We start from the raw sequence: 25,325 nt of genomic DNA, 5'->3' as shown, positions 1-25,325 counted from the left end.
CTTCTGGTCCACTACCTGCAGCATATCCATTTGACTTCCTCCTCGAGTGGTCCTGCCTTCTGGAGAAGGGGGTGGCTGAGGTTGTATATTTCTTCTTAGCTCTTCCAAAGTTAACTCATGGGCTGAGATTTCAGCATGAATTTTCTGGCAAAGGAAAGCAGGGAAGAAGGTTAAAAGGGAGATGGCTTTTAAAATAGGCGATGAAAAAAATTTCATAGAAAGAAATAATAGAAAACATTATGTGGGGATCTCCAAATTTGTCAGGGTCATTGTAAAAACAGGGCTGGAAGTCAGATCAGGGGATCTCAGTTGAAATCTCAACTCTGGCACATGCTACCTAAAGGAAAGTATTACACCTTTCTTTGGTCTTCAGTATTCTCATCTCTAAAATGAAGAAGATGGACTAAATGATCTGAAAATCTCTTATAGCTCAAAACTCCATGTTCCTTATTTTTGTTTTGTGAACCTTAAAGTGCCCTATAAATAAGAGTGATTATAATTATTATTTCCCATATGTTCTTAATAGGAGGAGAAGTTAAAACAAGCTCTAAAGAGCTGCCCACATGGTATGTATAAAGCCTCTTGGACCTGAGAAGTTGTAATAAAAATAGAAGATCTGCATTATGAAATTGGTGCATCTGCATAAAACATGTTGTCTCCAGGAACTGATAGGAACCATTCGTTGTACCAATATTTGAAAGCTAAGAAAACTTTACATAACTGAGGAATTACCTGAGCCTCCTGTGGAACCTGGAAGGCATCTATTCTATCTGTCAAGTAGGTGGTGAGTTGTTTATCCAGCTCAGTTAGGCTTTCCTGCAAGACCTGCAACATGTGGTCAGTTTCCCTCATGGTCTGTAGTTGCTTTTCCAAAGAAATTTGTCTGGATTCTGCCTATAGAGGAGAAAAAGTATTAAGAAACTCAGCAGACACTCAGTTAGGTGTAACTATCAGAATACAAGAGCATCCACACATTCTAGGTCACAAAAAGAAGAAACAGATGCCAAAGCATCACCGCTTAGAGAGCTATGACTTGATTTAGAGAAGTAATTAACATCCAAGAACATTCATTGAAAAGATGCTATTGAGTTGTAACAAAAAATATACTTGTACTTTTCTCTTAGCAAACCATAAAAGACTACCCCTCACAACATTAGATTTCTTCTATAAACAACATTAAATAACAGCAAAGTATAAGAACAAAGATCGCAAAACATAGAGACAAAATAACTGGCTTCAAATTCTAATTCTGTTAAGGAAAACAGAAAGACTTTGGGAAGTCATTTTTATGAATGAAAGGCAGGAAAAATATGAGTTACCATTGGCCAATTTTTTCAGGTACAGTGTGATATGAAATTTCAGTGTTATTTTGACTTTCATTTTTTTTATTATTCGATAATAGAACATTCTTTGATATAGTTCTTAAAAGTTTACAATATTAGTTATTAATAGTTAAAATTTCTCTTAAAAATTATTATTTTTTTAACTATTAGCAGATGGCTTTTGGTCTTACATATTTCTATTCATGATATATCTTGGATATCTACCCTTATCAGAGAGATTTGATTGAAAAAAAAGATCCCAGTTGACTGCTTCCAGTTCTTATACTGTATGCATTAAATTTGTTTGTGCAAAAGCTTTTTTATTTCACATAATCAAAATTATTCATTTTATCAGGTCAGTTTCATCTATTCCTTATGTTAAGGATTCATCTACCAACTATAGCTATGAAAGGTATATAAGATCTCCTAATTGTGCAACATTCCATTGGTATTATCTTTCATATTCAGGTCATGTATCTATTTGGAAATTATTCTGCATTATTGTACAAGATATTGGTCTAAGCCTAATTTCTACCGACCTTCTTTCCAATTTTCCCAGTAGCACATGAGGGTTCCTCTCCTTCTGCTTTCACCTTTTCCATACATGAGTAAGTGAGCTCCCAGTGTTTCTGATTAGACCTTGGCAAGTCAACTGCATTGATACCTTTTTTTTCTATTTTTTGAACAGTAAAATATGATTTCACTGACAGCTGCTTTATAATGTAATATGTATATATAATATAATAACATAATAAGAAGTGCTATTCTCTCCCCCTCAATTTTTTGCACTATTTACCTTGATATCTTTGGTCATCTGTTCTCCCAAGTGAACTGTTACAACTTCAATTAGATTTGATAAAGTACGCCATTGCTCATTCTTAATTATCAAATCATCAAATGAACTCTGGTAATATTATCACCTTTATTATGTTAGCATGACCCAACAATGAGCAGTGACTGCTCCAATTATATCATCTTTTGTTTCTTGAAGAAACATTTTTATTCTAAGCTATACAAATATTAGCTGTGTTTTGACAGAATAACTCCAAAATATTTTATACATTTTGTGGTTATTTTGAAATTTACTTTCTGTTTGGTCCTTCAGACTTTTTTTTCAATTGTACAGAAATATTGTTGATCGTGGTTTTATAGTGAAGTCTGGAAATTCATTGAAGGTACTCAGTGCTTCAATTAGTTTCTTTGCTAATTCCTTAGAATATTATAAATAAATGATCATATCATTGACAACTAAGAATAGTCATGTCTCTTCTTTGCCTCATTTTATGAATTTAATTTCTTTCTCTTGTCTTACTGTTATTGCTAACATTTCTAGAACTGTACTGAAAAATGGGTGCGTTGGTCCGGGATAATTTCTATGGCGTCACTAATGCACATTATTGTTATTTTGGGTTTTAGATACATGTTTCCAAAAGTAACAATTTTATAAATATATATAAAAATTATGGTTTGCAAAACGCTCAAGATAGGGAAAAAATGACATAGCATAATTCTATGAAGTTTTTCAGGTAAGTAAGTTTCAAGTAAGCATATATAATTCCAGTATCTTATAAATGCTTATACATGTAAAATAGTGTTTTGCTCAGTGTTTGTTTTAGATCAAGGAAATTCACATTCTGGTTTTTTCGATACATTTTGTACATCGTTACTAACATCTGCTGTAAACGTTTAAATACTTCTACCACTTAATAGTGAAATGCAGCTTTCCCGTTACTATACAATGCACAGAAGTATATAATGAAATATATCTGTACTGCTGACAGGTAAGGCACTTAATGATATATTCAGATATATTATTGATCAAGATGATTTGAACTCTTTATTTTTTTATAGGAACAAACACTATTTAACCTTAATAGCTGAATAGAAAAATGCATTTTGTCCAGTTAAGAGTATAAAGTTCTATATCTGTGTTAATGAGAGTTAAAGATCTTCCTTGCCTAGTAATAGCCTTCATGTGGAGCCCTTTAAGGGAAGCTTGATCAGGGGATGTTTGTTTTGTAGGAAGGTCCACAGCTTTTGTTAATTTCTGATGAGGCACTGGGTCATGAAGGTCATGATGCCCTCTGGCTCTGAAAACGGTATATATACTCTGAGGTAAGGTTTTCTTTAGGGGCTTACTATTTGAAAGAAGGTTCACATGCCAGATGAGACTCTGGATAACTGTTAAGGAGCCCCCCTAGCTTTGAAAAGCCAGACGCTGGCGCTTCTCTCTCTAGTAACTATGTGTGTATGTAATGGTCAGACAGTTGGATCTGCCTGTTGATCTCTGATGTATATATTGCTTATGGTCAGACAGGTGGAAGCTTCTCTGCTTGTATTTTCTCTTTTGGTGAATGTCATTAAAGTAGAATTTTAAATTGCTTTCCTTAGAAAAGCAGATCTAAGAACGTGTGCCAGCAGATCATCCTAGATGTGTGTCAGGATGCTTGCTGTTACAATATCCAAAAGCAAATGAAGAGAATGTTTGAGATAAAAATAATGTCAAAGTTCTTTTGATTGATGCGAGAAGAACCCAGTCAGGTCTACTTTATGATTTTGCATGACTTTAGCCTGACCGCTACCTACATGGTAAAACTTTATTTTCCTTCATTGCTCTTCCTTTAAACTGAAACAATAATTCATCATCATCATTTACGAGTACTATGTATTCTTACCAAGTGACTCAATTCTTCATATCGGCTATTGAAGGTCTCTAACTTCTCACTGATTATGTCATCAAGAATCCCACCATCAATTAGAGTCTGACCAAGTTCACGGATCTGAGTGCGATTATCTGCTGGATGGCGTAAAACTGATTCCAAAGACTAAATAGGAATAAAACAAAACAAACTTATGATCTGAGGAGTGACTTCATTTCAAGGCTTTAAAACACATTCCATTTCTTGTATTGCATTTTGTCACATTTCAATTTACTATTAATAGGCAATCTGTCTTACAAACTACTACCAATGGGAAAGTTATCTTCAACTCATCTCTGACTTCCTCATCATCCTACACCACTAATCTAATCTAAATCATTTTCATCAACTGCCTGCATTACAATTGTCTTCTCTGCCAACAGCATTGGCCACCCCATCCTCAAATACTCAAAGAATAAAATAAATTGATTGATTGGCTGCAGTGTTATAATACATTTTCCCCCAAATCAGGTCATGTTAGAGATAAACTACATTATGATAAAGTCATTCTGGTACAATTGCCAAGTAACTCTACTCATCTAGGAGGTTTGAACTACACTATAGCAATTCCAAAAGACAAATCAAATGGATGTTTGTTCCACTATAATAACTATTCTAAGGACCAATAGTTGTATTAGTTTTGTATGCTTGGTTTTTTCACCAGACCCAATTTCATCAGTACAGAGAACTCCTAATGAAAATCCTCCCACAGCAACATATATCACACCTTTTCTGCCATTCCTAGTTTAAGAGTTGAAGGGGGCAGTTCAGAAATTCAATGACTTGCTTAGGACCACACAGTCAGGATGTATTCTATGCAAGACTTAAAACCGGGTCTTTATGACTATGTGGCCAGATGTCTAACCACTATCTACACTGTCTCTCATAGTTCTATTAGTAATAATAAAAATTGTAGAATGGAAAGTAAAAGTCATTCAGACAACTCAGTTTTATCCTAGACTATTTTCATTTGCTTGGTAGTTTCTGACAAGTTCTTTCTTGGCCTTTGATTCACAACATCTCAAATGTGATTGTATGAATTGCTACCTGCCTCTCACACAGGGATCCTGAGATGATTAGCAGGCCAAGAGCTCTTTTCGCACACACGTAGAAACTGCTACATCCTTCAGCAATAGTAAAAGCCAATTATTAGAACTGCAACTTTCCAAGAAACAAAATAACCCTATAAGAAAATGTCTTCTTTATTTTAGCCCAGGATGAATCTGAGGGTGGTAAGAGAAGAGGAAATTATCACACATAAAAAAAGATGGCTCTTAAGTACCTCGAGGGCTTCATTGAGAGCATCTGCTTTCTCAGGCAAGGATTCAGTGCTTTGTACTCTCTCTTCCAAAGTATTTAGCCAGATTGTCTCCAGCTCTAAATAATGAAGCAGTTCAATCCAGCAAGACCATACCTCCTAAAAGGAGGACAAATCAAATTAGTCTGGAGGGCAATGAGCACATATCTCTCTATAAATGTACGTTCTGCTTAATGAAGGATAATTTCAATCAACAAGCACAGTTCCAACAAGTAGTTATAACACCATCTACCACAATATGGAGGAAAAAATTCAGAAAGTAATCCAATATTTGATCAAGTTACAGCGAAAATTTAATGAGATGAGAAGAGGAAATAAAACACAGGAGAAAGCATTCATAAATACCCAACAAATTTTCATTCACACTAAAATAGCATTTACTAAATACCAAATCACTTTATCAACAAGCTGATAAGATATTTCCCTGTCACCTTGTCTTCAATCATTAGAAGAAAAATCTGGATCAAAAGACAAGTTAGGAGATTAAACAAGATGATAACAAAGAAGTCTAAATTTGCAGACAAGAGTAATTTAGCTGGTATACGTGAATTTTTTAAAATATATTTTAATAATTGTATATCAATATAGTTGATTTCCTTTGTTATCCTCTGTATTATTTTATGCATTTAAAAACATTAATCTAAGAAAGAATCCAGAGATTTCAGTAGACTGCCAAAAGGGCCCTGAAACCGAAAAAAAAAAAAGATTAGGAAATTCTGATTTTGGAGAAGAGCAGAGGGCACAGATTAGGCTGAAAGTTTTTTTAAAGTATGTTATTTTATAATAAACCAGGCAATTATACACAAATATATGTATATACACAGGCAAAACAGAAGATAATTATCCATGAAAATGCAGATCACTGTTTATGCAGTAAGCTTTTTTTTTTAAATATATAAAACACTTATCTTGTAGCTTTCAAACCTATCCTGCTTTCTATCCTTTTTAATCTTCTTTCTTTTCTCTTCTAGGCAATATTTTTAAAGATGCTCTAATGACCCTCTTTACTTCCTTTATTTTTTTGCTACCCTGTCCATATTAACCCTTATTGTCTCCCCTCCCCTCCCCCCACCTTCCACAACCCTCCATTAGAAAAAAAGCCAGATCGAAACAGATATTCATTGAAAGTCACTTTGGGCCATTTATATATATTTTACACCATCTCCTTCAACACATTTAGAAAGAAGTCTCTTGCTGGTGTCTCAGCACTGTTGTTGCAGGTGTCTGAAGCAGCTGTATTCATTGGCTCCTCTCACCTTTCTACTGTCTGGGCATGTTCAAGAAGCAAATAAACTCTTCAGATCTAGGTTTTTAAGAATGTTGTAAATGTCTCTGTTGTTGAAAGTTCACTTTTTTTCACTTAGGATGAAGCTGAGATTTGTAGGGCAAGGCATGGGTTGCATCGTGAGCTCTAATGCTTTTTAGAAAACATTATTCCATTCCCTCCTGCATTTTCTGATATGTACAGATTAGTCATTTAAGTTTTCTTTCTTCTCATTGCTTGCAGAATTTTGTTATTGCCCAATTAAGCTGTTAATCATAACAACTATGTGCCTTTGAGTTTGCAACCTTGAGTTTTCTTTGAGAGACAAGCTCTGTATTTTTTAAATCATTTTCTCTCTGTTCAGAAGCTCTAGGCAATTTTCTTGTATTATTGTTTATATTATGTGTCCAGGTGTCCAGGTATTTTGACCTTTTATATTCTTCTGGAAGAGCTATAATCCTTCAGTTCTCAGTGCATGTGTATTTGACATCATTATGTTTTGCTTGTATGGAAACTATGCTTTTAGTGTTACTGTTTTTGGCTTCTGAAGGTACCCACATCAATCTGCCTCTTCTTGGAAGTAGATCTATAGTGTTTTGTGGTTTGCAATTTTTTTTTTTTTGGCCAAAGCCTACTTCTGACAACTGCTTAAATTCTGCAAACTTTTTATGCCTAGTTTATCTTTCCTTCAAGATACACAGCCAATTTGCCTTCCTAAAAATCTGTAAATCCTCCTTCCATTTGAATAAGAGGCAGAGAAGGAAGTTGTACTGGATTCTTCTTTTGCTCCCACTCCCTCAAGAAATCTTAATTTCCATTCCCACTAAGATATTTCCTTTTATTGTTGACAAATTCTCTCTATTCCAGTCTTTGAGTTCTAACCACAGAATATTTTTTGATTTAAAGAAATTTTCATTTCATACCTAATACTATGATCACTAAAAACTAACTTGAGGAAGACATTCCCTTATTTAGAGTATTAAATGAGAACAAGGTTTTAGGAAATGAATTAAGTGTTACTGTGGATCATAGATGCCTTCTCCACCTAAAGACCTATAACATTGTGCTGTGCAATCTCAATGACAATTTTTAACCATATGAACAAAATAGAGCGTATTTTCAAGAAAAAAAACTGAATACAATTACAGGGCCATTATACTTGTACACCATAAAGTCTAAATCTGTGAAAAGGAGTTGCATTTACTACACTGCTGTATAATATAGTTCCATTGATGTTTCATTAATTTCACTTACTGAGGGCACTGTTGACATTTATGCAGTATTATTAAAAATTTCCAAGCTTTTCACCTATGCTTCTTGGTTGGCAACACAGTTTTTTCCCCTTGCCTTATAAATTATAGGTGATGGTTCTGAAGCTCTGAGATTTAAGGGATTTGAGCATGGTCTCAGAGAGTCTGATGAGAAATAAGATTTAAAATCAATTCTCATCTGGACCTAAGAACAGTATTTTCCCCACAAGAGCAAAGCATATAGTGTTTCATGATTTAGAGTAACAATATTAAATTCCTTTTAAAATATCATTTCATTTTTCCTCCATTTTTCCTTTACTTAATAATAGCACCAAAGATAGAAGACATAACTGAAAACATCTAATCCAAGACACTGAACTTTACAGGTGAAAAAAATTGAAAGTCAGAACACTAAAAACTTGCCAGTGGTTGCATTGATGGTTACTTGTAGAACTTAGATCAGAATCAAGAGCACTTGACCATTAGTTTAGCTTTCTTTCCATTAAGCTAAAACATGTAAAATATATCAATAAATCCATGAAGAGCTTATAATGTATTAGGCACTATATTAGGCAGAGAAGATACAAATATTAACACACTGAAACAATCCCTACTATCAATGAGTATAAAGAAGAAGCAGTTCTAGAGAGAAGTTTGGAATTATTAAAAATTTTCCTTAATTTCCCCAAAGCAAATCAGTCTACTCTCCTCCCATTCAATTTCAGTTCTAATCCATCTTGGAAATATTTGCTAAAGCCATAAAAAATGATGGATTAGTTCTTTGTGTTGTCCACCCAACTGTATATCAAAATCTGGACAACAGGCAGTCTTTATTCATTTGGTTTGTACTGCATGAACAGCAAGGCAGAATCATCAGATAGTTGTGCATTTCTTTGTACAGGCTCTGCATCATTGGGGATTAATGAAATTAATACTAAATTATGTGCTACCAGGAATTATCTGGCTGTAGACCATAAAGTATAATAGTCTCTGAAGAAGTAGGGCTGCAGATCACTCAGAAGGCAAAAGGGAAACACATGGGAGGCATGAATGGTGCTATTAATGGAAAAATGGCATAACTAAGATGTTATTTTTTTTTAAATATGAAGTTTGGTTTTATTTGTTTTTATTTATTTTTAATTTATGGGGAAAAACAAGCATTTCCAATACATAGTGCTATTTTTTAAATGATTGCACGTGAAACTGCAAATGTATTATGTACAACTTGCTATTTCTTTTAAATACGTAATAATTTTTTTATGTAAATTTTTTTCTTCCCTCCTCAATGTGCTACTTGGTTTTACTGAAATGCTGTCCCTTCCCTCTTTCTTCTTTATAATTTATTAGAAGGGAAAGTTCAAGTCAAAAACAAAAAAGAAAAAGAATTTATACAAGGAAAAATTTAAAACTAGAAAAAGGTGACTGACTGAATCACATAGTGGGAGTAAGGAGAAACTGGTACTTAGCCTACATGCTCCATTAGTATCTATGCAATGCCAAGAGCATCCTGGGAGGACCACCTATAGAGGATTACAGGAGGAAATGAACAACAGGAGCAAGGGTTCAGGAGGAGTAGCTAGCTTACAATAGGCACCACTGGAAACAGTATTCATATCAATAAGATCATGATTCCACTTCAGTATTATATTAAAGCAAACATAGCCAGTAAAGATCAGTAGACTAGGAGACAATTTCGTCTGTAAACTTGCATAAATGACTGCAAATTCAAAGTGCATTTTATGACGGGGAAGAGGGACGGAAGAAACAAACCTCTAGTGTATGGCATTTCCCTCGAATTCGATTACATAGAAGCTGATAGTTTTCCAACACAACATTCAACTCAGATGTTAATTCTTCACCACCAGATGGCGCTTTTGCAGCTAACAACTTGATGTTGTCTTTCAAAATCTTCACTCGCACCTCCTTCTGCAACACATCCTCTTGTGCCCTCTGTGGAAAGAGAGGTTAAATACTGAGGGAAAAAATTAAACCACTTCTCCTTTCCACAACTGTTTTATAAATGCTTTTATTTTGTTTTCTTTCTGAACTTCACTTAGAATACTAATATCTAAATCAGTTGTCATAATTGACTAGATTTCAAGGTGTTATTATTTTTACACAAAAAGGAGGACTATTAAATCTGGTATACAAAGGCTGTGTGTTCCTACAGGGACGAGCAAACACAAATCTGTATATGAACTCAAATAAGAAGTACCCTATTTTACAAGACAATTACACCACACATTCTCCATAATATTTTAGTAGCTTACTTCTGGTGCCATGAGAAGCTATTGCCATAATGCCTTTCTTCATTCAATGGACTTCTGTATTTCAAAAAGATCCCCCTAAAAGTAGCTTAAATACTAAATTTGTAATGAAGGAGAAAGAATGTACAGTTTTCTTTACAAGAACTAAGTATGTTTCAATCTGTTGGTCCCCTAAGGATCACAATAAAACCTATCAACTGAGGTGTTCAACACGTAAGTCATATTCAACGACTGCCAGAATCACCTAAGAATTCATTTGGTCCAAGCCCACTGTTTGATGTATAAGGAAAGTGAGGCTAAGGGAGCTGAAGGCACTTGGTCAAGGTCCCAAAGGTCAGAAGGTATAAGCCAGGGCCAGGACTTAAATCATATCCTTTAACTTTCCACCGGACCATGCTGCCAATCGGGGTAGCAGAAGAACAGAAATTTAATTAATCTTAAATGACCACAAAGTCTTCACACAAAATTTTCTCATTAATGGGACAGAACAGCTTCAAGAATGATATAAAATACCAGATCATCCCCCAAATCATTATATCTTGTTTATAATTTCCATCTTTCTATTTGTATTTAAATACTGGTTAATGAAAACTTCTAACATTTCACACAAAACCATAAAAGGCATACAACAAAGAACTGACACAAGAATTAAAAACTTTCACACCTCTTTTTTTTCTTATCTCTCTACACAAAACTCTTCCCCTATTGTGGAAAGCAAAGTACAGCATCTCATGACATCTCCGGGTATTCTAAAATGACATATATTTTTTAAATTTCTATAATCTCTCTGTGTTATAGTGTTCCAGTTTCTTTAAGAAGAATTAAGTGTATCCAATAGAATATAAATGAACACGAAATTAAAGGATGTTCACTCATCCAAGTGTTCATCTCAATAATTTGAAAGGTATCAGTGCAATGCCAGTCAGCCAGTGGAAGAACAGCAAACAGGAGTTGACTCTTCTTAGTTTGAAGCTAACTTAAAGATTCTTAGTGACTCAAAATTCCTTACATGCCTTTTATAAACCACTCATGCCTCCCAAGGGCACTCATATCAACAAGCACTTGTTCCAACAAAAACACTAAGACTCTAAGCAACGAAAATAATTCCACGTACAATGCTATTTTCAGCAAAGATAACTGGCTTGACGTTTTCTTCACCTTGTACATTCAGGCAGATTAAAAAGAGTCACTACTTGTTCTCAAGTGTATCAAAATGTCCTTTAAAGTAATAGTTTCTGTGTCAGCTCAAATACTCAAGGACAACTGCAGCAGTACTTGAAAGCTGGGCACTGTGCCCACGGTATTTTTTTTAAGTGCCCTGAACAATTTACATAGTACAAACTTGAGGGAAATAAATGCTGTGAGCTAACTAAATATCAAAGTAGTGGGGAAGGACTCTGTTGCCTTTTTAAGGGACAGAGAGACCATTGGTTAGACTAGTGGGCAATTGGGGAGTCCCAGGCACTTAAAAAAACAAAACAAAACCAAAACACAACTTGTTTCATGAATAAGGAAAGGAGAGGACCATGAGATTATCAGGCCACAGCTGGTTTCTACGAGGCAAACTCTCTTGTTCCTGGAAACAAATTATTCTCATTCCAAAATTGAAATAAATGGCTCAAATTCAATTTTTATTGGATTCTATTCCCACCTTCATTTCTTCAACAGCATTCTCTAGTTCTTCTGGTGATCTGTATTCAAAATCCTTTTCCAAATATTCTTCCTCAGCCTGAGTCATCCATTCCTGCATCTCTGCCAAGTCTTTCTTCAGATTCATAGCTTTTTCCTGACTTTCGGATAACTTAGTCTTCTGAATAGCAATCTAAGGGAAAGTTGTTACAAAAACAAAAGATTTGGGCAAATTTTTTAACAATTACATTGAAACTTTGCTTTAAAAATCCCACTATAAAAAATGCATGGACTACCACTATTTTGTAGCAATGAAAATTATAATTTCATCAAGAATATAATGCTAAGCATTATATTCCCAAAGGACAGAGGCTGGTGACAACAATTCAGTGTTGACAAGTGGCAACTCTAAATTATTAGGAAGTAAAAAAGGTCCTGAAGACAGTGGGGGAAAATGGGGTTAACATGAACAATCTTTCACCTCCTGGCATTTTTTTCATGATTAGGTAGGAATGGCTTAGATGGGATGTTCAATTATGTTAAGTATTATTGATTTCTTAAATTGTATTTTTTTTTATGCTGAGAATTGCTAGACAGTTTGATGTAGGAAGGGAAAAGAACAAAATGAAATCTATCAAATTATTATTTATCCCAGTTTCTCTCCTCTTTAAATAGTATATAATTAAGCAACAAATACATGAATATCTAGCTTGGTCCTAAGTCCTATGGAAAATATGAAGTAGTAAGAATTCACTTCAATGAAACAAATATACATTAAGTGCTTACTCTGCCCTATGTGCTTGGGATGACAAGACACAATTGACTTTATTACAACTTGCAAAATGATTAAGTACAAAAAAAAGAACAAGAACGGGAGAATTCCTAACTTAGAATCGAGGAAAAATTCACAGGGTTAGTGACGAAGTGGATAGAGCAACCAGTGCTGGAATCAAAAGAACTTGAGTTCAAATTTGGCCTCAGACATTTACTGGCTGTGTGACCGTGGGAAATTCACTTAACCCGCATTATCTCCCCCTACCACAAAAAAACAAAAACAAAAAGAAAGGTAAGGAGAAATCACGTGTGTGCGTGCGTGTGTGTGTTTTCCTTGGAGTATAGAATGAATAAAAATCAATGATGTTTTTAAAGCAGATTTTAACATGATGAGATCTGTTCATTGCAAAGATTACTTTGGCATATGTTCACACATTATGGAGGAGAACAACTTGAGGAAAGGAGATTAGTTTAGAAGCATATTATAATAGTTGAGGATAAAAGTAATAATGGTCTGAATTAAAATAGTGAAAGTAGAAGTGGAAAGGAGGAGAAAGTTTTGGGGTTTTGTTTTTAATTTTCCAAGAGGCAGATTCCTAGGTTTTTGTAAATTACTAGTTATGAGAATGGGAAATAGATGAATAAAAGATGACTGAGGATTTGAGCACTTATAACTAGAATGTTGTTCTCATCAACTGAAAAAATGACAGAATGAGGGGTAGATGCAATAGGAAAGATGATGGATCTAAGACGTTATGAGTTTGAGGTATCAGCAAAACGTCAAAGTAGACATGAAAAGTAGTAGGTGAAAATGGGCACACAGATCTGAGAATCATCTCTAAAACAGCAGTGATTGAAACCATAAGAGAAAGTGAGATCTCAGATAATAATCAAACTTCCAGTGCATTATGAAAAAAATGTAGAAGAGAAAAAAAAATCCAATCAAAGTAACTACAGAATCTAAAAAAGAATCTAGAAATCTCAGATATACCAGAATTACGAATACAATCACAAAACACTCTTTGCCACTCTTCATTTTTTAATAAAAATAGGTACTTTATAAGACATTAATTGTTCATCATTAGGGTGGGCCAATAAACTCTAACAATACTACCTACATTCACTTATTTATGCAGAGTCATTTCACTCAAACTATCTAGGGTTACTTTAAAGAAATAGAAAAAAAAATTTCATCTGAAGAAGAAAAAGCCAAGAATCTAAACATAAATTTGACAAAGTGGGAGAGGAAGGGTTTGATTTTTTTTTCCAGTAGAAAGGTAGGGAAAGGAAAGAGGAAGAGATCATTTTTATTGCTTGAAAAAATTTTAAATGTTTAAAACAACGAAGCATGCTAAAGTTCTGTCAGTTACTAGGTAAACAACATCCAGACAGTTCTGATTACAAAACTCACTTGCTTGCTGAGTTTCTCCCACTGTGTCTGATAGTCTCCAAGCACCGTCTGTACCCAAGTTTTAACTCCAGCAACTGGATGGCTTCTCAGAGTAGACTCTATTTCCCTCATTTCTTTGAGGGATGAATCAATTGTTTCCATTTCATTAACAAATGCCTATACACACAATAAAAACACTTGTTTAGAAAATAAAACCTCAAGTAAAGGAACTTCAGTGAGAACTTGGAAGGGGACACAGAGTACAAATAGGTTTGTCTTTTTATTTTATGTCAATTCATTTGTTTCTACTTTGTTCAATATTAAGAGTGCTGTCTAAGATTTTATTCCTTTTTTTGCAGGCATAATTGCTTCAATTTATGGCAAAGTTTATAACAATCTTAAAAAACATAACATAGACTTTGGACGGAAAGAACACTGGAATGAGAGTAAAGCAAACTCTTGTCTTCTCAAACTATGGACTTATTGGTGATATAAATCACCTTGCTTTTTCTGGGGCCCAGCTTGTTCATATATAAAATGGAGGGGTTAGATGAGATTCTCTCAGTCATGCACTGCATTAAAAGAAGCATAGCTTTTAAAAAGGAAGTGATAGCTCCTCTGTGTAATATCACACCTAGTCAAACATCACGTGAAGTACAGTGTTTTTAGCTCTTGCCAACAGTCAGGAAAGACTAGACGAAATCAAGAGTAGGGAAATCAGGATGATAAAGCACCTGCATATATTTCATATGAAGATCAGCTAAAGGAAAGAGATATTTATCCTGAAGAAGGGAACACTGGGTGGTAGATAGATTTTTAGTGCATAAAATGCTGAATTTGTAGTCAGGGAGATCTGAATTCAAATCCTACCTTAGACATTAGCTGTATGACTCTTAGAAAATTATTTAACTTCTCTCTGCATCAGTTTCCCCTGCATCAGTATCATAGCTTGGGGAGGATAATACTGATAGCACCTATTTCACAGAGTTGTGATGAGGAACAAATAAGACCATATTTGTAAAGTACTTTGCAAACTTTTAAATTATGATATAAATGCTAGGTATTACTATTATTAAGATCCACATGATACATGATAATTATCAAAAAGTATTTGAGTGGTTCTTATGTAGAAGAGAGATCAGACGTCTGCTCTTTAGCACCAGAGGTCAGAACTAGCCCAAATGTGTGAAAATTGCGAAGTGGCAATTTGGGGTTTGGTATTAGGAAGGCCATAATAACTGGAACAGTCCAAAAGAACAATCAGACACATTAGGGAATTATGGATTCTCTCTCAACGGTCTTGAAATGGAAGCTGCATAATTATTTCTTTGTATATCAGTCATATGTGATTGGAATAAGTAATCATTGAAGTTTCATCAAACATTACTCTAAGAACCTCTACAATCAGCCACATTCCTTGTAAAGAGAGGTAAGATGATACATTACTGGGGGAAGAGGAGGATGAACAAATGATTTCCTGGGTAGAAGGAATTCCTCATATGAAAACTCCCTCCAAAAGAAGAGATCAATCATCCTGTCTGTAAATGTTGTCCTAAGAGTTGTCTAGAATACTTAGAGGTTAAGAGACTTGTACCAGGAACAGTTAGTTTGTAGTCAAGGCAGAACTTGAAACAAAGTTTGTCCTGTTTCCAAGGTTAGTCTTTCACTCCTTTGTTTGTTTGTTTGTTTGGGGAGGGGAAGGGGAGGGTAGAAGAAGGGGGAAGGCAACTGGGGTTAAGTGACTTGCCTAGGGTCACACAGCTAGTAAATGTCTGAGGTCATATTTGAACTCAGGTCCTGACTCCAGGTCGGGGCTCTATCTACTGTGACATCTAGCTGCCTGCTTAGTCTTTCAATATATATTAAGCCCTGCAATGGTGCAGGCATTGTGCCAAGCGCTGGGAATACAAAAAGGGTGAAAGGAAACCTTGCTCTAAGAAACTCAAAGTCTAATGAGGGAGACAACATGAAAGTAACTATGTACAAATAAGATATATACAAGGAGAAAATGGGTATGATAAACAGAGGGAAGGAATTAGAATCAAAGGGGGAGGGAAAGTTCAGAGCATCTAAGTGCTACAGTGTACAGAGCACAGGGTCTAGAGTCAGGAAAACCTGAATTCAAATCCGACCTCAGATGTTGACTAGCTATGTGACCCTGGGCAAGTCACTTAGCCCTGTTTGCCTCAGATTCCTCATCTGTAAAGTGAGCTGGAGAACTAAATGGCAAACCATTGCAAGTACCTGTGCCAAGAAAACCCCAAATCGGGTCATGAAGAGTCAGACATGACAGAAGAGAAACGAAAGGGAAAGGCTTCCGAAAGAATGTCAGATTTCAGATGGAACTTGAAGGAAGCCAGAGAGACCGAGAGGCAGAGGGCAGTCTTCTATCTAACATTCAATCTACCTGATGGCTCTCTTTCTTTACATATGAACTTTTTTTTTAAATGAGGCGTGATTTAGTTGTGTAAGGAGTTCCTAGTTACAAACTTTGTCTAGAAGCACAGACTGGCACCTTCCATACAATAGAAAGTCGGAGCTTTACTTGGCCAAGATCACAAAGGCTGGACTTTGCCAGAGATACACACAAACCCAGTACTTCCTTACTCTGAGGCCAGTAACTATTCCATGGTGCCTCTTGTGAACATGAACATCAGCAAACACAGATACAGAGGCAAGTCACTGTTGTAACAATTGCTGCTATTACTTTTGTAAATGAAGGCTTCATGAACAAAGACCATGAATGAGGATTCCTAACAACAGACTTGCTATTAACCTTTAAGTAATTCATTTTGCCTGAGTGCTTCAGTATATAAGCTGTCTCCCTTACTATGGAATTGTGAAGCACTAAGATTTACACATTCTATAAACAACATATAGCAATTTAAGAAAATGTTCACATTTATGTATGGGTCTTAAAAAATGAAATGAACATAAGTTATACAAAAAGTCCAATTAATGTATTAAAAAGTATCTCTTAAAGGAAAAAAAGGCAATTTCTTTATCATAAAAGGTAACATTTTACACTGATTTATGGTTTGCAAAATTACGTTGTAATTATAATTTTGTCATCATGAGAAGTCAGTGAAGCAGGTGCTATTATGATTCCCATTTAATAGATGTAAAAACTGAGGAAAATAGAAGTTAAGTGGTTTGACAGAATCATAAAGCTGGCAAATGTCTGAGCCAAGATTCAACCTCAGATCTTCCCTATTCCAAGTCTATCTAACAAGCCACAAAGCTTCCTTATTTATAATATTAAAGGGCAGCATTAGATGGTATATAAATTCTTTTAAAACTCCAAATATTATAAACTGTTACCTTAGTCACAAAAGTTAAAATAAAATTCAGTCATATTGTTTTCAATGCAATATTTTTCCTGTCTGATAAAGGGGATTTTAATTCATAATTTCATCAGAATGGAAAATAAATGGTTTGCAAACTCCTTCTAATGACACAAATCTGCAATTTATATTCTTAAGAGAGTTGCCTGCAGCACTGAGGGGTAAATGACATTCCATCACAAAGATGAGATCACAGAGATGAACTGAAACCAGGAAATTCTGATTTGAAACCTGATTCTCTATCCAAAATGCCAGGCCATCTCTCAACACAAATATTATGATTAAAATGAAAATGTGAAAACTCTCCAAGTCTTTTTTAACTATAAAGTCAAAATACCTTTACAACAAATACTTTTTACTTTCCAGTTTTTTGGCATAAAAATAGCTGCTTTAAATATTCTTGTATATATAGGAACTTTTTGGTTCATTATCTCATTTCAAGTTTTGACAGTAGAAGTAAATAATAATTAAGATAAAGCAAAATGTTCTTATTTATTACAGTAAGCTTGTAAGATCATCAAAACTCACATTGCATTGGTCGAGCTGTCTTTGTAGCCCTTCAGCATCTCCTTGGATGGCTTGCTCTGTCATTAAAAAGTCTTTCACACCATCCACCCACTTCTCAATGACTTTAGAATCAGCCTAAATTAAAAACAGTAATGAAAAAGGATATCCGTCAGTGCCAAACAAATTCCTGTCTCAAGACCAATGGCTATTGAACAGAGAAACATTAGAAAACTTTCACAGTATCACTTCCATCTGTTTTTGCTTCCTTCTATAAATTATCCTTCACAAAATAATTTTCTCCATTGATGAACAAGCTTTTCTCATGTCCAAATGAAAAGTCCACAGAAATAATGTATTTTATTGCCCAAATGACAAACTATCAGCTGAATGTACATTAGTAAAATTAAAAGCTGTTATTAAAAACTTACTTTATAAATGTAAGTTCTTAGGTATTTGTAATACCTATGAAAGTCTCACGTTTTTAAAAAAAATTGACATCCTAGGTTAATGTCAACCAAATTTGTTTTATTTTGATATTTAATTTGAATCAAATTATTACAGAGATATCTTTGCCTTTTTTCCAGAAACTTTCTACCAACAGCTGGAATAAATAATAAATAAATAGTGCTTGGCACCTTTTCTTTGTTGTTGGTGGGAAGGAGGGCATTGAGTAAGCAACTCATAAGTTCGCAAAGAAAGCATCAGTTTGCTAATAAATCAATCAATTAACATATTCAATAGGTATCAGGCACTGTTCTGAGCACTTGGGATACAAGAACAAAGACAGAAAGAATCCCTCCTCCCAAGGAGCTTACATTCTGATGAGCACATATCAAAATATGCAGCAGAAATTTAAAGTTAATAAACACTCTAAGATGCTCCCAAAGGAGGGAGCTTCTCTCAGAAAGTAAAGCAGTCAAACAGATAGTGTTGCAACATTTTGAATTTTAATTTAATTTAAATTTTGGCATTTTAATTCCCAGCATCTTTAACAACCATAACCCCAGACTTTGTTCCACAAGATGCTCCTTGAATTTAAATATACATGGTTGACAGCCTAAACAGAATGTTTTTTGGTTGTGGAAGAATAGTGGATTTAAAACGCACAGCCACACAAAGGCAAAGAAGGAAGACCCTGAAAGAGATTAGCCCAACCTCTAAAACAGTACAACAAATATTTTCTATGTATAAATATACAGTTTTTACTCAAATATTTCCAATGACAGGTAGTTTAATATGTCACAATATAGCTCATTCCATTGTTGGACAGACCTAATGTTTAAAAATAATTGCCTTACACTGATCTGTAATGTATTTTTCTTTATTTCTGCTCATTAATATTTTAAGCATTATTGATATGTTCTGGTTTTACATCATTTATATTTAGAGATTATTCCCATTTTATGAGATATCTTGTAACAAAGTAAAACAGTTAAGTAAAATGAATAATACAATGACCTCGTGTGAAAATGAATACAATATTTCACAACTATAGCACCCCTCACTCACCTATTTTAAGAGAAATCTATTTTATTACCAACTGTCAACAGCATAAAAAAAAAAAAAAACAAAGCAGAGAAAAACAAATTTCTTGTAACAAATATGTGCAGTCAAGTAAAACAAATTCCCTCAGTGGTCTCACACACACACACACACACACACACACACACACACACACACACACACACACACACACACGTCTAATATCACACCCTGAATCCATCATCTTTCTTTAATAGATAGCACATTTCATCACTGGTCATCTGGATAACGAATGGTTATTATATTGATCATGGTTCTTAGAGCTTCCAAAATTGGTTTTTTTTTTAATAGTGTTACTGTATAAATTATTCTCCTGGCTCTGCTCATTTCATTCTTCATCAGTTTATAAAAGTCTTTAAAACTATTCATTTTTAAAATACTGATACTATGATTCAAAAGGTTTTTCTGGTTCTGTTCACTTGATTCATATTAGTACATCAAACCTTTCCATGTCTTTTTAAAACCATGTTTCTTCTTTTCTTACAACACAATAATAATCCATCATATTTATATGCCACCAAAAACTTATGCTGTGATTCCTCAATTTTTAGTTTCTAGTTTTGGGGGCATAAAAATAGCTGCTTTAAATATTCTTGTATATATAGGAACTTTCCCTCTTTCTTTAATCTCTTTTGGTTATAGGTCTAGCAGGAATATAATTGAGTCAAAGGGCATGAACTACTTAGTAATTTTTGTGTATAGTTCCAAATTGCTTTCCAGAATGGTTGTACCCACTCATGGATGCATCAATGTACCTGTTTTCCCATAGTCCCACTGACATTTATCACTTCCTTTTTTTCATATGTGTTACTGTGATGAGTATAAGATAAAATCTCAATATTGCTTTAATTTGCATTTTTCTAATCAGTGATTTGGAGCTTTTTTTCATATGGCTATCTGCTTATACAATCTATGATTTGGGGAACACAAAAGGAGTTTATAAATATCTCTAAAAGCCCTTTCAAGAATGCTTACGAGTCCCTCAACCTTCTCTTCTCAAATCTAACTCTCCCCAGCTTCTTCCACTATTCCTCATATCATATGATATCCAAGTTCTTCACAATCAGGGTTAATTTCTGGACATTTTTCATGTTGTTTTCAATGAACATAAACTTATTTTCTCTTCCCCCAAGCAGTCTCCAACTCACTCAGGAAAAAAAGAAAAACAGAATCCTTGTGACAAATATGGAATCAAGAAAAACAAATCCCTGTTTGTATCCAAAACTATCATATCCAAAAAAATCGCTCTCAATTTACAGCCTAAATTCATCACTTCTCTGTCAGGTAGTATATAGTGTGTAGTAAGTTTCCACAGCATAAAGTCTTCTGCTATTAATATTATTATGATTGGTCATTGTGTTCATTAGACATCTTAAGTCTTTTGAAATTGTTTGTCTTCATTTTAATGTTGATGCTACTGTACAAATTATTACTCTGGTTCTCCTCACTTCATCTGTTTAGGCCATACAACTCTTCCAAGATTCCCCTGAAGCTGCCCTCTCATCCTTTCTTCCATCTGACTCATGTCATAATTTGTTCAGTCATCCTTGAGTTGTTGGGCACTCCCTTGGTGTCAGCACAAAAATAGCTACTATATTTTTGTACACATAGGCCTTTTTCCTCTTTTTTTCGATCTCTTCTGGATACAAGCACAGTAATAATATTATTGGCTCAAAGGGTACAATACCTCTTTAGGTATAGTTCTAAATTGTTTTCCAGAAGGGTTGAATCAGTTCATAGTTGCACCAACAATGCATTAATGTATCTGTTTTACCAGAACCCCTTCCATCAAGTCATTTTTCTTTTTGGTCAACTTTAACCAATCTGATGGGTATGAGGTGAAATCTCAGAGTAGCTTGAATTTGCACTTCTGTAACAATAAGTGGTTTGAAGCATTTTTTTCATATAGGTATTAATAAATTGGATGACATGCTTCATTTTTGTCAGCAGTCCCCTTAAAATGTGATGCAAAAAAATTAACCCGATGCTCCAGTCTACCAGCAGAAAGGTATATTTGAACTATCATTCCTTAGGATCTACAAATAATATTTATACAAATCAACTTAAGGCAGCATTAGCTTGTTTACTATCTCCTTGATAATACAGGTTCATATTAAGATTATAAGCAAGAACCTTCCACTCCCCCCTTTATCTTTTTTAAAGTCATAGCTTCCTCATATGATAAGAATCTCCTTACAATTATATAGCTGATTTAGTGAAAATGATTATAATGGTGGCCAAGCTCATTTGAGATTCTGATTCCTTTCCTTTTTTCTTCCCAATTTGGTATCACTAGAAAATTTTAAAAGGATTCTTTGTCTTCATTCAAGTCATTATTTACAGGAACAAACAAGTAAAACGAGAAGACAGACCTCTGACAGGTTACTAGAAATATGAGCCTGGTGTGAAGCTGTGTCCAAAGTTAATGCCCTTCTAGCACTGTTATTCCTGAACATGGAAATCTACTAATGATACTTTTTTCCCGGTTAATAACTCTTACATATCTACATAGAAGAGAAAACATTACTCAGATACTGGACTCAATTCAACCCACAACAAAAACTTTTTAGGGTCATATAAACAGATGACTTTTCTCTTAGGCTCACATCTTAAAAATGAAAGCAATGCTGTGGGTTGTAAGGTTTTTCTTTGTTTATGGCTTGACCAGTCACAGTTAGGGTATAGCCAGAAATAATATCATGAAGATTTTTTTATATTTTCTCTTGCTTCACAACAACCTGCCTATGAATCTGAAAAACCAGGGTTACTCCTCTAGAATCACATAGAAGTGGTATTTCTAAACTTTCTACTGCTCCCTAGCATATCTGTTATTTAGTTAATCCAGAAGTAAAAACTGGTGTTTCTTTTAATACATTGCTGGATCAATCCTTTAAAAGGGAATTCAAAATTAAGGCAAATCTGAGTAACTTTCTAGGACAAAGGAGTGGAGCTGAGAATATGAAAAGAACAAAGTAAATGCTGTGGGGTTTTTTTTTTAACTATTTTTTTAAAAATGCACTCATGTGAAGATAAACTGCTATCTAGACCACCTGACAGCATGAGGGTTTTCCCTATGCTATTTGTTACTTCAATTTATATTTTAGTCCTCTCTAAAAAAGCATATTAAATTACTGCAAAAAAAAGAATAGTTTACTATTAAAAATGACTGAGATCACAGTTGCATAAGAAATTCTATGAGGAAGAAGGGAGAGGTCTGAAAAAGGAAGGACTTTTAAGTGCCTAATGTGTGTCAGAACTTGCTAAGTACTTTACAAATATTGTCTCATATTGTCCTCACAACAACCATGGAAGGTAGATATTATTCCTATTTAACAGCTGAAGAAATTGAGGCAGACAAGACTATGTGCTTTGGATCAAACAGCTAATAAGTACTTGTGGTCAAATTTCAATGCAGGTCTTCCTGACCCACCCCCCTCCCCAGCCCTATGCTCTATCATCTGCACAGCCTAACTTGTCTCTAGGCAATTAATGTCTAATAATGTCTAATAATATAATAATAATAATAATGAAACAGCTTTTTATTAATGCTGTTTTAAATCAAAATATACTCAGAACCAAATTGACTTTAACTCATAAATTTATGCTAGAGAAACAGAGAAGAAACTACTTTTCAGAACTAAGGAGAGAAGAAAAACTATAAACTACAGGAATGCTGGAGATTAGGTGAAAATATTATGGTATACGAATGTGACAAAAATACATTGTGTTTAAAGAAATCATGAAGACAATTTCAGAAAACCTAGGTAAGACTTGAATGTACTAAAACACAGTGAATTGAATTGAATCAGGAAAACAATCTATATGACAACATTGTCAAGGCAACAAACATTTAAGGACTAAAGATCTCTGATAGACAAACCATTAATCTAGAGTAACAATAATGAAGAATGCTACTTACATCCTAATAGAAAGGTGACAGTATCAGATTGCACAATGGGCCATGTAATTATTGGAAGTGGCCAATATGGATGTTTGTTTCGCTTTTCTGTGAGCAACTTCTATAACAGTTTTGCTTTTCTTCCTAATCATCTCCAACCCACCATTGAAGTGGGGGAGGGATAAAACTAAATACCTATTAACTGAAAAATATATGTAATTTAATTTAAAAATAAATTCAATAAGGGTCTTTTCTTATGGAAATAGCAGTGAGATATGCAAGGTAATCAAATAAAAAAAGTCAAGATTTCAAACAGACATCACTGATCCTAAGTAATAGTTTCTAAACTTTTCTGAGTTGGCAGACCCATTGGTCTTGTTTATGAAAACAGGACTTGGGGTCCTTTAAACTACATCCCTAGAATGACGTAAAAAAACCGTTCAATATAAATAAGCTGGAATATCATTGTGCCATAAGAAACAATGAATGCAAAAAATTCAGAGAAGCATGAGATAATCTATATAAACTGATGCAAAATGGAAAAAAAGAACAAAAAAACTTTAGATAAAATACAGCAACGTAAATGTAAAGAACCAAAAACCAAACGAAGTCAGACGACTATGATCTCCAAACATGGCCCAAAAGAACTTAGAAAAATGTTCCTCCCTCTGATGTTTGCAGAGGTGGGGTATCAAAGGTGCGGAACGTTACATAAACCACTAGACATGATTAGTGTGTCAACTGACTTTGTTCAACTACATTTTTTTCCCTCTTTCTTTTTAATCTTTGTTATAGTGAATGGCAGATGGGTCAAGGAAAAGAGGCTAGTATGTATATATAAATATAAATGGTATAAAACCAAAATATAACAACATAAAGTTTAAAAATATATATACCTAAAAGCCAAAGCAATCTGAGCAAAAGAAATCCTTTTAAAGATAAGAAAGGGAAAATCCTAGAACTCAATACATAAGGCAATAAATGATACCAACACAGACAGGGGATTTCTAGGGATAGGTACTCTCTGTCCCTTTGGGAACTCTAATGGACACTTCAAAGATTCAGCGGAGGGATCCAACATCATATTGTTGAACCAATTTCTGTCATCTACACAGAATCTGATTCAGAAGTCCAAATCCAACTTCCTCCCGGGGATAATTTGAGGTTAAATTCCTGGCATTTCTTTTGCTCCTCCATCTGTTGGAATTCCTACAACTTCAGATTCTGGTTTGTGCAGCCCATTGTTAAACCAGGCCATTGTTGGATTCAACAAGTGAAAAAGTCAGGAGATCTTAGAGTGGTGGTGGTAGTGGTCATTTTTTTCTGCACTGTATAATAGGCTTCATTGACTGCAAAAAGACTAGGTTGAAAAGAAATGTCCATATTAACAAAGGAGAGCCACTGACAGTAAACTTTCTATTATGCTATGGCAGGATGATTCTGTAAAATATACTTAAAAATAAGGCTTGGAGCAACCTGCACTTCAATAAAACATGTTCATTACCTTTAAAAAAGTGCATGAAAACTACTGCATACAAGGATATAACCACAAGTGATATATTGATTTTGTCTTAAAAATCTACTGACTCTTCCACATGATTAGATGGTCCTACCATTCATGGCTAAGTTTCTTCATTTAAGGAACTAAGTATCATACAATAGTATCAAATCTAAATTATGCTACACAACTCAATTACAAACAGACCTTAAATAATTTGGGAAAAGATAAAATCTAGGCCAAGGCTGTGCTTACAATGAAAAGGTATGATTTCATAATTCAGAAGCAGTTACATGTTCCAACATCCTTAAAAAATATGTATGTATTAAGGACAAGGAGGCAAAAGATATACCTCTCCATTCTAAATATGTAAATGTACAATATGGTGACTGGATCTAACTGCCCAATCACATGTTTTTCAAAAGTTATTACACAAGACTGAAATAATACTAGTATCTGGCAATGAGGTAGTGCCATGGACAGAAATCTGAGTCTGGAGTCTGGAAGACCTGAGTTCAAATCCAGCCTCAGACATTTCCTAGCTGTGTGACCCTAGACAAGTCACTTACCCTCCACTGGCTTCAGTTCCCTCATCTGTAAATTGGGGATGAAAATAGCCCCTA

General features: G+C 34.5%; 1 protein-coding gene across 17 annotated transcripts in view; it reads right to left on the bottom strand.

Moving 5' to 3' along the window:
* Positions 1 to 25,325, bottom strand: part of LOC140526901 (utrophin-like) — a 558,532-nt gene that overhangs the window by 300,861 nt on the left and 232,346 nt on the right. For all 17 annotated transcript variants that reach the window (XR_011974583.1, XM_072643530.1, XM_072643537.1 and 14 more), the window contains 8 exons: positions 17,786 to 17,899; positions 13,935 to 14,090; positions 11,772 to 11,942; positions 9,624 to 9,803; positions 5,304 to 5,438; positions 3,998 to 4,147; positions 733 to 894; positions 16 to 144 (listed from right to left, as the gene is read on the bottom strand). Coding sequence is in view for 16 of the 17 variants with exons in the window: in XM_072643530.1 (XP_072499631.1) it covers positions 16 to 144; positions 733 to 894; positions 3,998 to 4,147; positions 5,304 to 5,438; positions 9,624 to 9,803; positions 11,772 to 11,942; positions 13,935 to 14,090; positions 17,786 to 17,899 (1,197 nt within the window). In the remaining variant the exon portion in view is untranslated. The remainder of the gene's footprint in view (positions 1 to 15; positions 145 to 732; positions 895 to 3,997; positions 4,148 to 5,303; positions 5,439 to 9,623; positions 9,804 to 11,771; positions 11,943 to 13,934; positions 14,091 to 17,785; positions 17,900 to 25,325) is intronic.

The sequence above is a fragment of the Notamacropus eugenii genome, chromosome 2 (assembly GCF_028372415.1).
Source record: "Notamacropus eugenii isolate mMacEug1 chromosome 2, mMacEug1.pri_v2, whole genome shotgun sequence".
Classification (NCBI taxonomy): domain Eukaryota; kingdom Metazoa; phylum Chordata; class Mammalia; order Diprotodontia; family Macropodidae; genus Notamacropus; species Notamacropus eugenii.
The sequence above is the reverse complement of the archived record's forward strand: the minus strand, read 5'-3'. Positions and strand labels throughout refer to the sequence as shown.